Source organism: Clarias gariepinus, chromosome 9 (genome assembly GCF_024256425.1).
Source record: "Clarias gariepinus isolate MV-2021 ecotype Netherlands chromosome 9, CGAR_prim_01v2, whole genome shotgun sequence".
Taxonomy (NCBI): domain Eukaryota; kingdom Metazoa; phylum Chordata; class Actinopteri; order Siluriformes; family Clariidae; genus Clarias; species Clarias gariepinus.
The window spans coordinates 28,208,065-28,225,145 of NC_071108.1; the positions used below are offsets into that span (position 1 = coordinate 28,208,065).

The 17,081-nt window shown below is 37.9% G+C and overlaps 1 protein-coding gene across 3 annotated transcripts in view; it reads left to right on the plus strand.

Moving 5' to 3' along the window:
* The window catches only part of tp73 (tumor protein p73), a 32,969-nt gene that overhangs the window by 4,285 nt on the left and 11,603 nt on the right, over positions 1-17,081 (plus strand). For 2 of the 3 annotated variants that reach the window (XM_053503411.1, XM_053503413.1), the window contains exons 2-4: positions 2,417-2,512; positions 2,719-2,854; positions 9,806-10,051. In XM_053503411.1, the coding sequence (XP_053359386.1) occupies positions 2,417-2,512; positions 2,719-2,854; positions 9,806-10,051 (478 nt within the window). Of the gene's footprint in view, positions 1-2,416; positions 2,513-2,718; positions 2,855-8,933; positions 9,021-9,805; positions 10,052-17,081 lie in introns of those variants that run through there. The other variant, XM_053503412.1, reaches the window with a different exon arrangement.

A 17,081-nucleotide genomic window follows, 5' to 3' on the forward strand; every position in this document is an offset into this window, starting at 1 on the left:
CGAATGTGTGTGAGTGTGTTGTGTGTGTTGGAAATCGATATTAGGCTGTGAGAAGGTGATGCGGTGGTCAGAGTTCAGGTTTGATCATGATTGGGGAGGGAAAAAAAGCAAGTCGGACTGAGCGCACTTGGAAATCAGGGCTGAGTTGCTTTCACTAATCAGGTAAAAAAAAAAAGAAAACATGGGCAGTCTAGGTGCGAGTTTCAGCGAGAAATGATTGACATGTCTAGCCGGATCTAACCATAGATCTTAAGATAGGATTTTGAAATTCAACGAATGAACACGTAAGTGAATGTCATTCTTTTAGGTTTTGTGTAACGCTTTGTGGTTGTAAAATAACGACTGTATGTTGATTTAATAACAAAAAACAACAACAACAACAACAACAACAACAACATAATAATAATAATAATAATAATAATAATAATTAATTTGTTCCTGTTGACTTCTGTAGTTTGATTGTCGCTGTGTGTGAAGTGCGCTTCTGGCTGTATTGTGTACCGCGTTGTCAAGGCGGCTTGCCCTAACTTTAGCGTGTGTATGAGTGTGTTAACTGAAGCTCTGGCACTGCATGGCCACAGTCTCTCACTTATCTACATGGATGGTGCTAGCCTTTCCCTCAAACACAACCTGACTTGACGTTCCTAAACATGAGAGGTAAAAAACCTTCTCTTTTGAATGTTCTCTTTTGTTCGTGTTAACGTTGTGGATTTGTGTTGCTGTAAACCTGGGTAAAGGTTGTATGAAGCGGTGAATGTAAGTGTTAATTCAATTCTCAGGGTTAATCCCCACTGTCTGTGTGTAATTGCTGGCAGAACAGAGACTCTGGGTCTCAAGGCGACAGCCGCCGCGGGAATTACGCACACATCTCTCTTCTTACTGCACTCCCCTTTTGACTTTATAATCAACTCGGGTTAGTTGTTAATAATCCTAATGTTAATGTTAATGTTAATCTCCATGTCAAAGTTGATGGTAAAGTTAACTTAATATGTGGCTGTGCTTGCTTTACGCATGTGCCATAGTGCGTATTTTTATTATAATGCAATAATTCGATGTTTCCCTGTCGTTGCCGGGGAAGCAAAGGACGCGCGCGCTACGCACCAGAAAGCGCGCCTCACGGCTGGAAGTTTTGCTGTGGTGACGTCATCGTCAGGGGTGTCGTTGAGAGTAAGTTGCGGGAAAATGATGGATGCGTTTGCACAGTAGTGTACGGTACTGCTACGGAGGGGGAGATTTAGAGAAAAATAAATAAATACAATTTTAACCAGTGACCAGGGTGTTGTCTACAATTAGTCTGACAGTTACGTGCAAATGTGCACAAACCAACTAAAAGTCGTGATTTATTATTATATTTCTTTTAAAATAATGATAATAATAATAATAATAATAATGCTAACAATATTAATGAACTTTATTTATTTCTGTATTTGTTTTAATAATTTTAATTTGTTGTGCTTCTAGAAGTCGATCTTATTAATGGCTTCAATTTTCCTCTCTAGCATGTCCAGTCAGAGTTTAAATATAGATGACTGTTAAATAGTAAAGGGAGCACTACACTGAACACTTTCCCTTTCAGTTACCATCCTCAACACCAAAATCTAATGCCCTGTCATTTGTTTTCACTGTTTGTGTTCATTAGCACTTAATAACTATTGAACTTTATTAAAGTCTTTTAAACAGGATACAGTTTACCCAAAAAGTGATTCCCAAAGGTCCTTGTACGATGATCTGAAATATATATACACACAATGCATTGGAAAAAATATGTTACATCCTCATATGAGGACTGTGGTGTCTCATGAGGCTACGAGAAAGGGAAACCGAGTCAAAACTATGCTAGATGAAGACCAGCAAAAGTCCACTGTTTTTTTGTCTATCTTTGTTAGGAGTGTCTTCTGATCAGAGGATGATGTCTTGCCATGTTTCTATCTCTCTGAGTAGAGAGGAGTAGGGAGGAAGGAAGTGTGTCCTGCACCACGTGGCCCATTGGCCCATCGGGACGATGCCAGGCAGGTCCAGGCCTGCCAAACTCAGCACCTTGATTCTGAATCTGCACACCCAGCCTGAAAACCTGCTGGGATTTAGACGAGAGATGCAGCACTGGGAGCCTGGGTGGAAATTGCTTTCAAATGAAATCACTGTTGTGCTAAAGGCAGTCCAGCCCATTCGTTTCCAACATTGGCTCTTATTCATGAATTATAATGGGACAATATTGGGAAAAAATGTCCCATATGGTAGTGGCATTGTTATTTTTAAATCGAATGATTAAAAATGAACACATGAGATGGAGAAAAAGCTCATGGTGTAATAAATACACTGTGGAAATTTCTTCAGTATAATGTTGTCTTAATAGTAAAAACAGTAGCTCTGATAAAATTAGGAAATGAATTGCACTTACATTGTATATGCTCTTTAGAGTAATCTACCCCACGGTGGAGCACCCAATGTCCAAGATGTCCCAGTCCTCCACCAATGATGAGGGTACAACGTTTGAGCACCTGTGGAGCAGCCTGTAAGTTCCCTATTCATTTAAAGCCATTTTACATTACAATAAATATATTGTATTATTTATATTATTAGGACAAAGCAGTAATGCTGATGTAATTTGTGTCCAAAAACCTTTATTTTTTTTACATGACTGTACAGTACACAGTACTTGTAGTCTCCTCTTGGGAATACTTTCTGATTATTCACTGAGCATGTGATATTACTTCGTAGGGAACCAGACAGCACATATTTCGAGCTCCCTCAGACCAGTCATCCAGAGAGGGGTTCTTCTAGCACCATGCCTAACAACCGGGCCGAAGTGTGTATGGATGTCTACCAGATGAGAGACCTGAATGACAACGTCATGGTGAGCAAAAAAAAAAAAAAGTCAAACAAACTTTCTTTAGCTTTTTACTGCTTATGTTACAGTTACACGTAATATATTTTCTTACACTGCCAGTGATCAAGTGATAGATGATGGTTGTGGTTACAGTAGTGGGTATAAATAGGGCTGTAACTTTTATTTGCGTATAAGCTGTGAATTTCTGACTTAGTACCAAATCCTTCAGAATACACAACCAGACCAATGTTTTTATATATATTTTTCGATATAGTAAAATCATTAGCTGTGTGAAAAGACACTTGTATTTTTTGTTAGAATCAGGACTAGCTTCTTGATGTACAGTATAGCATACTATATAACAAGGATCCTTATTTATTTATTGCTTTCATTTTAAGTGTAAAATAATTTCAACTATTCTCTCAGTACGTATTTATTCCATGAACATTATTTAAATAATGTACAATAAATAGAAAATATATTTATTATTTTTTATTAGTGTCATGAAGCTTTTATTAGGCTATTTAACTGGTTTACTCCAGACCTTACTTGAGGTCTGGAGTAAACACAATTTATATATATGACCTGCTAAATAATCTAATAACAGCAATAATTTAAAAAGATAATGGCAGGATGGGATTTTTTATTATTAAAATAAAAAAAAGAAATCACTGAAAATTCATCATGGAAAATACTTCATGAGTTAAATGTCCTTTTTGTTAGTTTAACCTAGCATATATGGCTCGATATTAAGAATTAAATGTGATTCTTAATGTGTATTGCTAAATGTGAATAAAATAGGTGAATATATATAAATACATCATTGCACGTAGTACAAAAAGTTTGCGTGTTGCATGCATTATTATTTATAGACATTTATCTAAAAGATCCCGTTTATCTGGATAAATTCTTTATTTTTACACCTTTTCTACCAGCGTTATGCTAAAGTATAGTATGGATATATAATACTGTATATACTATACCAAAACCTTTGCAATTATGTCTAACAACAATCCAGATATAGAGCCTTTTAGCTTCATTTATAATCTACATTAAATGTGGCAACATTTTAGAAACCACATTTAAAAGTACTTTGAACTTTTGTCTTTCAAAGTGTCTACTTTGCTGAAAGCTCTATACAAGGTCTTTGTTTCTGCTACTATCCCAAGCCAGGTTTCTTTTCCCTCCACATCGGTACAGATTCCCTCCTCACTGCCTGCTTTCCCTCTTCTCCGCTATGTTTTCCCTCTCCACAGCAGGCCCAGCTATGGCCTGGGATTTAAAGTGGGAGGGCAAAATAGCTTAATTAGAGGGAAAACCAAGCCAAGAACATGACACCTGCTGCTCCCTTCCATCTGGGGCACACGTGCTGAGGGGGAGGGGGGTGTTTGGGGGGTAATTGCTGGAGAAGGAGGGGGTAGTTAAGTGATGAAGTGATGTTTGCATAGATGCTTTCGAGGACTTGTATTTTACCAATCGTACCACAAGACATTGACGTGACCTGATTATCTCGCAGCTAAGTGTGTAGTGTTTAGGCTTTTTTTAAATGGCTTTATGCAGATGCATCAATTTTAGGGTTTTTTTGTTGATAAATGATAAATATGATAAATACATTGCAGGGAAGTTTAAAGGAATATATGACCGAACTTTATGAAATTGTTATGCATTCATTTTTAATAGTCACGTAGTAGATCATTTGTTGTAGGTCGATGTAAAAAGTTTCTTTTATAAATGCGTACTTTGCACTGGTTGTGTCGTTTTTTTCCAATAGTTAGTCCAGCATTGTGTATTACCACAACTGTACGGGAAAAACAGTTTGGCATCTGATTTAATGCATTTCTTTATTGTTTTTCGTGCGAACAATGCAACAGTCTAGTCCTCATCATAAACACTCATTTCATATGCTCTCATACCTGTCCCCTTCTAAACAACATTGGTATCGTCCGATCCATCAGCGGGCAAGTCTAGGCCTGCCCTTTCGGGTAATAAATAGTCATGAGGCCAAAAAAGTGGGAGGTCCAAGATTTGTTGTTAGCTGCAGCTAGAAGTTGACAGGGCCGTGACGGCTGGAGGAATATAGACAAGTATCCGTCCTCGCACTTGTCCTCTACACTCTGGCACATACAGAGCCGCCGGAGTTCAGCAGACACACAGTTCGGTGCTCAGGGGAAGCGTCCGGTTCTTATCACGCTCACCTGTATGTGCGAGGTCACATGACCAGCCGGGTGAGAGAGTGCGCCTTGACGGCCACCCACCCTACGGGAGCGCTACAATGCTGTGCGCAGGTGACCCTGCTCATCAATACAGCACGGTAGGTGAGCTACATTCTTCTATAGCATTACCTTACTGTAGTCTGGTCTATTTAAAAGAGAAGGTCAGGAGAAAAAAAAGTGTAAAACTTTTTGTAAGAGCTTTTATATAGAGAGATGTGGGCTAATGTTCTGATTAATCTTAAAGAAATTTTGAGGCCATAATGACAATTTTTTGTTGGAATCTGGTCCAGAAAGTACTTATATGACAAGTTCGAGGTTAGAAATAGGTGAAAATAAGATGAAATGAATTTCGCAGGCGAGTTGGTTTTTGTTGTAAGTATTATGTGTTTACTTTCAAATTCCCAGAAGCTAAAGTGACACTGGGGAGCTGAAGCAAAGCTAATGCTTATATTTCACTGAGATTATACAGCAGAGGTAGCATTTGTTTTCAAAGGAAGATCACTATGTGCCATGCCTTTCAGGACCTGTTGATGCACCTGCAAAGATCTGTGAATTAATTATGTTGTGGAGTTTGATCCAGTGATATTTAAAGCGTATATTCTGTCAAAGACAAGAGAATATTTAATACTTCTTACATCGTTTGAGGATTAAATTTGAATTTGCATCAGTTGAAAACAATAGCGAGTGATGATAATCAGCAAGTCAGGCCTGACGCTGAATATTGAAAAAAGGCCCTATATAAAAGGACTTTTTTTTTTTTACATACACACACCTAAGTTACCAATGATGCTCTGCCTAAATATGATGCAGTAACTATATCACTGACTCAGTGCACTACACTACCTGTGCAGTAGAGGGCAATGTTTTTGCACTTTCGCACACGTTCTCTTAGCTCCCTGTAGTTCAACAAGTAAAGATGTGTCTGAGCACGCTTTAAAGAGGTGCAGCATTATGTCATGCTGAACATATCGGTTTCCATCATCTCCACACGCCATCCTTTTCATCATCTTTATCTTGAACTTCAACAGAATGAAAAGATGATAACATGCTGTGAATAGATGTGCACATGGCTGGGAATCAAACACCTCCACAACCGACACTTACTCAGGACTGCCTGGTCTGAGTAATAAAACTTTGATTTTCCTCTCACTTTCACTTGCTTCTTGTTGAAATAATGTTAGTAGTGTGTGACAAAATTATAATCTGGTTGAGTTTAATGTTAGCATGGTGAGAAGTGAAATGAAATGGCAGGGACTAGGAGAATTCAGTTCATCTACACTGTCCACGAGCACTACTGGACGAAAGTACAATACTGTTTTATTCTATATAAAGTGACATGCAGGTAAAACAACTTGTGAAAAGTGGATTTTCAGAAACGTTCACATGAAATTTAGAGTTATTTGGTGTTTGGTACGTCCTCTTTTGTGCACCTGAGTTGGCACAGACTGCACAAGTTTCCCTGAAACCGTCTGATCCATTTTTAAACAAATCCTTCAGCATGCTGTCTGAACATGTGCTTCCACAGAAGTGATAAAACTCTCAGAAAATCAGGCTGTTTGTACAATGTGATGAACACGGTCAATATTACACTTGTGCTTGTATTTAAAAAGCGACCTGAAAATTGTGCAACATCTTGAATACTGAATCAGTATTATGAAGATGTTGCACATTGCATTTAGAAAATTCTTAAACTTTCTGTTTAGTTGTAAATGAAAATAAATTCTAAGTTTCCTTAGATGTTTAGATCCGACTCTAGATATAATAAAATAATAAGAATATCATGATACTTTATGTTGCAATACAATTTAACAAGATCTAAAAGAAAGGAAATGGCAATATATGGTTGAAGGTTTAAACTTATTCAATACTGTTATTAAAAATATTAAAATATATTTTAAAATATTAAAATATATCATATTAAGTGTTGAATTTTCCCCTTGTTTTACAGACAGTTAGCAAATCTTTATACATTATGATACGTGTATTATATAACCCTAGTTTGAGGGTTGCAGGTTTTTTGTAGAGTAGTTGGATTCGAATGTAAAATATAACAGCTTAACATTAGTAGATAATGTTAGGTAAAAATCCAATGTAAAGCATTGCCAGTTATAGTTTTAATGTTAACAGTGGTGTCGAGCTTTACTTTATACACTTGATGTCTGCCTGTCTGTCCGCTCAGACTCAGAGAGCTGTAAAAGAATGTCTGTCTGAGAGTGAGAGACAGAGATAGGGCGAGAGAGATGCTGAATGGGTGTGCATGTGTTACTCCTATCCATAATCCATTAGCTCAGAAAGAATGCTTAGATCGCACGCGTATAGAGTTGTGCATGGAGTTGTGCAAAGGAGCGTCTTTGTTTTTGTCCTGTTTCGACATGTTGAACGACATGTTCCAGCGTTGTAATGAGGTTTACCTGAGCGCGTGTGTAAGTGTTGGAGAGCAGCCTCAAAAGACTCTCTTCACGTTAAACGTTCTGAGAGCTGACAGTGCAGCTTTGACTCCACACCTGTGTGGAAAGCCCCCCGGTTACAAGGGGGAACCAAAACAATTGAAAGCACTATTTTAGGGAACAACATGGAAAAGTGACTGTAAGGCATTGAAAGGCTTTAAGGCAATTAACATGTTAAAGATTTTAAAAACAGTTGAAACCCCTCCCCATGTGTGTGTGTGTGTGTGAGTGTGAGAGAAAGAGAGACAGACAAAACAAATACACTAAAGACTAAAAGGCCCTGGAGACATTAAGCTTATCTCTGTAAGCCTCTTAATTTCTCATTGCTGTCTAGTAAAAGGTTTATATACATACTTGGTAAAAATAGTCTTAAGGCAAAAGGATAATTAGAGTCATATTCTTACCGACATGCCATGTTAGAACCATGATGACACTTTTACTCTTTGTAATTTTATAACTTTATAATTTCAATCTGGATATTCCTTTTTTCTTGTAAACATCCTCATGGGAAAAAAACGTAAAGACAAGATATATAAAAGTAAAAATGAAATATCTGTACTAGTTTTTTACAATAATAGAATATATATATTTTGGCATGACAAACATTTTCGTCCACTTTATTATCTAACCTGAAGATTTGCAAAAAAAAAAAAAAAAGACCCGTTGATGTGACATTTTTCCAATGTTCAGTCATCTACTTGAACTTGTACCCAATGTAGCCACGGGTTCCTGTTCTTGGCTGATGGAAGAGGAACCCGGTGTGGTTTTCTTCTGCTGTAGCCCATCCTCCTCAAGGGTTTCATGTGTTGTTTATTCTGCGTTATTTTTTGTAATATTTTTTGTGTGTGTGTGTATGTGCGTGTATGCGGACACTCCAGGTGAACATCAGTATTCTGAAACCAGTCTGCTTTGTTAAGATCACCATTCTGATATTTGATATATCTGCATGATTTCATGCATTGTGCTTGTTCTACATGATTGGGTCGTTGACTTTGATTGCATTCATGAGCAAGTATTTGCAATAACGCATATGATTAGTACATTGATGGTACATAATTTTTGCAATACTGCAAATTTTTTTAGCAATTGCTCTAGAATCCTTTGCTCTCTCTCTCTCTCTCTCTCTCTCTCACTGGGAGTGTGTCAGACAGGTAGATTTGCTGCAGCCTGGACTTGCGCGAGGTGTTTTCCTGCAAGTATGTACTTGCACCTCTGTTGTCGTCTAGCTGAGGGCATGCCATAATTAGGACAGCACTTGCCTTCCTTCACTCCGTCCCCCCGAATCACTCACTCCCAGGGCTGGTAGCCACAAGGGTCACAACTCGGGAGAGTTGCTCTGGGCAGAACTGTCGCCAAAGAAATACCGAGACAGATGTGAGAATGGAGAGCTCATGGTGTCTGGAGAGTGTGTGAGGAGGATATACGCTGGCCTTTGTGACTGAACCGCGTGCATCCTTGTACTGGAAGTAGTTAGAGATTAACTCAAGAACCAGCGTTCGACAAACTTGGACAATGTACTATGTGAAAAAGAAGGTAAAGGCCCTTGGGTCTGTGTGTGTGAGCTTATTTAGAGCTTCTGATTGGTCTATAGCTTAATGAGAGCAATATTTCCCATCATGCTTTTCATTTCTGTGAAATTAAATCTGAAATTAAATTCTAATGTTTTGCTCGGATGAGGGTGATTATTCCAGTCATTGCTAGCGTTTGATCAAGGATGTCTTGTTATACTACTTTACAATGTGTGTAAAAATATATTAGTGGACAAACATTGGTTATGATGTATGCTGATGGGTAACACTATCCCTGAAGGGACTTTGCAATTATAGCTATCATAACACTAAAAGCTAGCAAACCTAACGAGGGGTCTATTACCTGTAATCTGTGCATCCTGAGCTACTACTCATGTTAGCAGCTGTTCCTCCTAAGATCCTTTGCCAACCAGATTCTTTTACTTTAGTAATTTATTAGGGGTGGCTGTGTGATGTGTGCATGTGTGTATCCATGATGGAGGGGTATGCAGGGCAATTAGATGTCTGAAAGATTAGGCTTGTGTTTTACAACCCCCGCACCTAAGGGGAGGCACGAATTCTGCGACTTCTAAATCTCACCACAGTGTAACCGGAGCTCCTTCGAAACACCTCACGTCTTTTTCTTTTCCCTCCTCCCGTCTGCTCGTCTTTACCTGTGTTGTTTGACTTCCTCTCACCGTCCCTCCCTCCAAAGTTTACCTGTAGCTTGTCTTCTTCCCTCCTTCCTGCTAGCTTACCTGTCTATCCCTCCTTTTTTCTCTCTCTCTCTCTTTCTCTCTCTCGACTTAGTCTCAGTATAGCTTGCTGAGCAGCAGTATGGAGCAGGGATTGGGGAACCGTGCGGCGTCCACCAGCCCCTACAGCTCCGAGACCGCCTCCAACGTGCCCACACCGTCGTCCTACTCGCAGCCCAACTCCACCTTCGAGGCCATGTCTCCGGCCCCGGCCATCCCTTCCAACACAGACTACCCTGGGCCGCACGGCTTTGAGGTCACCTTCCAGCAGTCCAGCACTGCCAAGTCAGCCACCTGGACGGTGAGTGGAACACAACTGGTGGACTTTTGTACTTTTTTCTTTTTATTCATCCTTATTCTCTTTTCTTCTCCCTAAATTAGTTCTTGGATCTTTTCCCTGATCAACTCTTGTCAGTTTTAGTAACTCCTGCAGGTATTCTTAGAAAATGTAATTTAGCATATTTTGAGAAATTGTATACCATTAGACTGTTTAACAGGCAGTGTATCCAAAACAAACCGGAATTCCAATTACAATGACTTTAGACTGAGAAGCTTGAAATCAGAAACGTCTCTGTTTTGCCCAACATCACTACAACAAAAAGTGTCAGCAATGTCTGTCATGCAGTTGACCCTGTGACCCCGTTCTACAAAACCTAAAGCTTTGGTCCTGCCTCTCGCTCACTCACACTGGCTTTTAGACTGTTTGTTAGAATAACTCAAGCATGAGGTCTGTTCATTCGCTAAGTGTGGAGCTGTAACATGATGACTGAGGTGGCCATCGTTCAGGCCAGAGTGTCACCTCTCATTCATGTCTGAAAATGTCCTGTTGTTCAGAATCATTGTAGTAATATCATGGTTTATGAGATAACGTTTGGTCCGGTAAGCTTGTTGAAAACATTCCACTGCGGAACATTAATGTGTAGAAAAAAATACAGTGTTCTACAGAGCTCTGTTCTTGTGGGACGGCATGGTGAAACCTCCAGGCCTGTGATTGCTAAACAGACAAAGCTTCACTTATTGTCTTGAGGGAGCAAGACGTTCAATTTGACCAGAAAAAAAAGCTGGTTAAGTAAATATCACTTAATATAACCATGTCTTACAAAAGCCTAATGTTTTTATGTGAACGGTACAGTTCTTGTGAATTTGCCTAAATGCAGTTGAACCTTTATCGGACAATCCAAAACATTCTCATAGCCGGGTTATACTCGAAACATTCCTGCGCAAAAAACAACAACAACAACAACAACAACAGAAAACGTGGCTGAGATGTGTACCTTGTCTTTTCAATGTATTTCTCCCTCTCTCTTTTTTTATTATTAAGTTCAACTGATTTGAAGACAGCTATACTTTTTTTTTCTGTTAGGGGATTGCATTTGATTTTGAATATTGTGTTTCCATTTCGTGCATCTGTTGTGATTTATGTCACATACTTCAGCATGTGGGCTTTATTAAATAAAATATATAAATTTATTATAAGCATAAATAAATCCATTATATTTGGTTTAAATTCCTTTTGAGCCTTATTTATAAAGGGTTGAAATAAAGATGAGAAGAATAGGGTATAGAGGTCAAATAATTGTTTCATAATTTTTTGTTTAATATCAGTGCATTTTTTTAAATAAAAATAATTTAGTGTTTGGGGACTTTTTGGAAACTAATCTGAATTTCATGTCATATATTATGCATCATGAATTTTTTTTAGCTACCATGATTTCGGGATATTTTTGTATAAGTATATATAATATATAAGTATATATAATATATAAGTATATATCTAAAGTGGCAGTCAAATGTATTGAGGCAAAAGTGTTTTAATGTTTATTGACATTCTTGGATTTTTTTTTAATAATGCCAATCAAGATTATAAGAATAATTAGTTATTTTACAAAGTAAAATTGTTATTCAGTAATCAATATTTAGTATAAAGTTCTATGTTCTTTAAAATGCCAGATCTGGCAGGGCATAGAGTCAAAGTGTCACCCGCTTGATCCATGGCTGCTTGATTGCTTGACATTTGCTTGAGTTTCTTGACTGTTACTGCCTTCTTCACCATCATCCAACAATTTTCTATTTGGTTTTGATGACCGATGCCATGACTCCAGAAGTTGATTACTATTGTTACTTGATTACTTTTAAGGATTAAGTTGATTACTTTTTTTTTTTTTTTTTTTTTACACATTTAGCCCAACTCGTCAGCCAGATAGGCTAGAACTAATGGGCGAATACATATGGCATATAATACATGCCATATGTTGTCATATACTTTTGGACACCACTATATGTTATATTATTCTATGTACACCAGCAACAATGCATAACAACACCTACTTTAGGTAATTTTATTAACCATTACATTCTTGACTGAGCAGGTGAGGCATGTGTAGAGAAATCATGTTTACTCTTAAAAATAAAGTGGCTTGTAATTTCTTAAATTATTCTTAAATTATTTTTAGGTGCAAGATGCTTTTGGTGCATCTTCTTATTGCATGGACTCTATTCTAGACAGTCATGACTAAACCGTTATACACACACACACACACACACACACATGATCTAATGTGTAGAAAAGGCAGCTCGCTCACTTAACTGAAGGGAGAAAACGGACATGCTTGGTTTTGGGTTAGCTGCAGGCAGTACTCGCGAGGAGAACAATGTTAAATGTCTTGCTGTGAAAAGATGAGCTATTATTACTTTGTTGTTTTACAAGGCAAAGCTAGAACACGAGCTGGCAAAAAAAGAAACAAGCTTGTCATCTACGACATAATAAATGTTTCTCTAGTCTATAGTAAGCTTTTAGTAATATATAGTTGTGAGTTGTCTCTTTATCAATGTCATAAAACTTTTTTTTTAAATCAACCGTGCTAATATACAGAATTATTAATATAGAAATTATATTCATAGTTGTATAGAAAATATTTTACTTTTGTCTGTATAACACAGTTATTTTGAATTTGCCGCATGCTGTTAGATATGAGGGTCTACTTTTTACAGTCCATTTACATGCATAATTAAAAAAAAAAAAATCTATGTACAAAGGTTTCATTGGTTTTTCATCGACAGATGTTTCAAGGACTTTTATGGTTAATTTATTTATGAGGATTCTGTTGGCATATTTTGTATTAACTTCAATCTAGTCCTAAGATATTACTAAAGTAGTGGTTTCTTGTTATAAAATGATAATTGTTTAAAAATAAATTTCTTCCGATGTCAAATCTTGAAAATATTCAAGCACACTAGTTGTAGCTTGTCTAGAAAAACTTACTCATTTATTTCTTCATCAGTAAGAATTTCCATTGTTGGTTGTGTAGGTGTGTGTGAGAACTCATTTGAACCAGTAAGAAGTTTGTTGTTATATGGATATATTTAAGACCCTGCTTCTGCATAAAAGAGAACACTTTTTAGTTTTGTTGCCATCAAACAAGAAAATGTATTTTCTTACCCATACTAAGTTATTGCTACTCTATGTCTGTTGGTATTCACTATGTAGGTGATGTGCTGTAAAACCTTACAGGTAGCACACAGTGTTGTAAAGTAAATATTTTTTTACAGCAAAATACTGTAATATTTACATTTGGGGCATTTGCTCCTTAGGCTGAAGATGTTAGAAAGAATGTACAAACGATTCAGGACACAACAGGTTAACGGAACATTAAGGGTCTTTGCTTAAGGAGCTTGGTGCTGTTGGGATTTCTGATCTGTAACTTAAAACCCTTAACCACTCAGCCAATAATCTATCAAGACTGATTCAACCAACTCAACCTCTGAATTGATAACTTAAGTATATATATATATATATTGATACTGTAAATAGATAGATAGATAAATAGATAGATAGATAGATAGATAGATAGATATTAACGCATGAAATTAAATTCATATAAAGTTTGACAGACTGAGAATTTGTCTCATTATCAGCCCTGCCAAAAAATGTTCGATATCCAACTTTGCAGTGCGATTTCTGGTGTTTTAGCATGAACCAATGCACTGTTCCAATAGCATGGTCCTTAAATACGTAACAAATAAGCATTGTACATTAATTGCATATTTAAATTTATAATTTTTCTGCAATCAATATGTATCAAACACATTGATTAAGTGCATCTGTTTACTATAGTGCCAGTTCTGGTAAAGAGCTCTTCTACCTTCTTTCTGATCTACAAGACCCTTCACTTAAGCTTTTAGATGAAGAGAGTAAAATTGGTAAGGATTATGGCCAAGCTGTGTGGAATGCAGCGTCGACGCTCTAATTCAGGGATTTCCCAGGTTGGAGACAAAGCCTGGCAGGTTGTTGTTATCTGGGATTACTATCGGGATTACTACAGGAGAAGTGAGTGACACATCAGCAGAGGCAAGGTGAGGGGTTAAAAGGTACCACTGCGGAGTATACATCGCCACGAGGTGCATCCAGGAGAGAGGTAGTGGCACTTTGACTGCGGTCTGCATGATTTTTCATGCACCACTACATCTAAAAGCCATCCTCTAGGGTTAAGCTATTGTATGGAGCTTTAAAGAAGCCTCCACAGGAAACACAGTATGAGAGGTGAGTGGTTGTGTGCTGTTTTGATGTTATTGCTAGAGTGGTTAAAGTGATAAGGAATAGGAGAAAAAAAAATCAGCAATCTTAGACAATGATTAACTTTTGCTATTAGCTCCTGAGAACCAAAGAGCAAGATATTAATCAACTTTAAGAACAGTTTTCCAGTAATGTGCAGCATTTGATGTATATAGAACAAGTGTTTAGTTTAACACTGGAAGCTCTGGGGTTCAGCTGCACTAAGCTATAACAGAGACTTGTTTTGACTAGTTGCCGATCTATGAGACGACAAGTGCAGTGGTGTTATCGTGGTATTAGCATGAAAGTTAAGGCTTTGGAGGCTGATCTGTTTGAGCTGAGTTTACAGATGTAGACAGGAGAGAGCTGGACAGGTAGTTTTTTAGGTAAAGCTGACTTCACAACAGCACAACTGTCAGCCGGTAGTCGAGCTGCTTAGAGTGGAGGATGTAAGAAACCAAATTACTGTTTGTTTTTTTTTCAACAGAAACTGTTATAAAAGTAAAGACTTTCTTTATTTCTCTATATAATCCTCTGCTACAATAATGCACTTATCCCAGTGTTGCCTTAGTGCATGGATACCATCAAGGTAGAAAGTTTTCTCAGTATGCCGGAGCCATGATCAGCCTGCCTGCTTCACTGTTCTCCCAGGAACTCCCTTAATGGCCCAAACATGTGGAAATGACTTGGAGCGATCTCAATGTTCAGGGGATGTCTCAATAATTCAGCCAAGTTCTTCTAATATGCAAATGATGTGGTGGGCAGTATGAGGCTGTGACTTGCCCTGCAAAAACAGAACAACATTGATAATCAAGCCAGGCCATTTTTTTTTCCTGAGAGCGTTCCATTTGTTGATTGTTCACGGGAATGACTGCAGTGGGCTCCAAGTACAGTAAGCTTGGCTGGGGTCGTCATTCACGAACATACAGCCTTCTGATCACAGTACTGTGCTCAAAGTCTTCTTTAAAAAGTTAGTGGCTTTATGCCTTTACGTATGACAAATTTCATCAAAGTCTCAGTTTGACTTGAACGATTTTTATACACGTAGAACTAATAGCTAGATTTCCCTATCTTTTATTCTCCTTTTATTTGAACAATGCCCGGACAACAAATGTTTATTTGTGTGGCACATGTGTCATTCTAACACCCTCACAGAGATGATAAAGTTGTTAAATCTGTGAATGTTATCCTTTCACTGTATACACTTTCTTACTCATCAAACCTACTTTTGATCCGTTCCTGGAAGCATGTCCTGTTGTGCCTGCTGGCTCCAGGCAGTTCTGCAGGGCTCCTGTAATATCATGATATCACGGCTTGAATCATAACCGCAATTTTATGCATCAGGATCGGAGATGAGTTTGAGGTTGCTCAAATAAGAGCTTTGCTTCAAACATACATTCCAGAGGCTCAAAGCATGAGGTGTCATAAGGGATGAAAATGAGTTCTAACACCCCAGCTTTTCCCGTAAAGACCCCAACACTTTTTTTTTTATTATTATTGTTGGCATGTACATGGGACAAGTCTGAGCACGTCTTGCTTTTTAGCGTGTTCGAAGCCGCTTTTCCCAGCCATTACGCTTCTACTCAGACAACGGGTCCGAACACGCCCCACGCCCAGCAGCATCCTTCCACCCAACACGCCTTATCATAATTGTTTCACATATAGCATGTATTAAATTTTTTTTAATAACATTAAATTTATCCGTATGGTTTTCCACAACTATAACAATAATATACAACAATAATAATTTTTACATTGTGCGTCTGGTAAAGTAACTGGAAATAATTAATTCTATTATGTAACAAGCCAATTAAGAAACAGAAGTGATCAGATGTAATTTATGATATTACTCAGGACACCTTTAATATAAATTCAAAATCAGGCATTTGAAAAAATATTTTTAATACTTAACATCACCTAAGGTTACTTTCTGAGACTAATTACTAATTATTAGGAGTTTTCTATTTTATTTTATCTTAATCGCTGAAAAACAACTGTTGCTCAACATAGCTAGGTACATGTTTTAACGTGCCTCCTATCCATGAGATCCAGAAACAATCAGCATCCTTAAATATATGGAAATCAGCTGTGCCTTTAAGCCTTACCCCAGGAGGAGCTGCGCCGTATGGGTCAGGACATGCCGAGACTCTCTCGTCTTTGTATAAGAGCATCTAAAGGATGACAGGTGAGGTAGAAATACGGTTGAAAGTACAAGTGACTTTTTTTACGCATGGTGCAAATTGTGTAAAGAATGTCACATGACTCCGAGGATCAGTGAATTCAGGTTTATAGTTCGATTTCATTTTCTGACCTTTGTTTCTAAATCGAGGCTCAAGGCTTGTAAGCTTGTAAGAATATACTAAGAGTGGTTAATGGAGCGTAGATTTTAAATACTAATACCCAACCCGGATCAGGTGTTCATCCAGGCAATTATATCTATATACCTAAATAGTATTTCTTTTTTATCTCACAACTCGTTAACAAGTTCTTCATGAGGTTAAAAACTTATGTGTTAAAACAGAGACTGCTAAAGTGTAGCCTGTACGGGGAACTCCATGTGCAGGGTTGGGAAACACTGGTGTTAGGAGAATTGAATGAATTCACAGACAGCATGCTGTAACACGCCCATCGGGCCGTCAGACGCATCATTATCACCCGGGCCGAAGAGCCTGCCCGAACCTGCGCCGGTCCAACGCTCGCATTCCCTCTCATCATACTACATCATTTTCTGAGATGCGCTATCAATTTCTCTTGTTCCCATCTTCATTTGCTTACACTG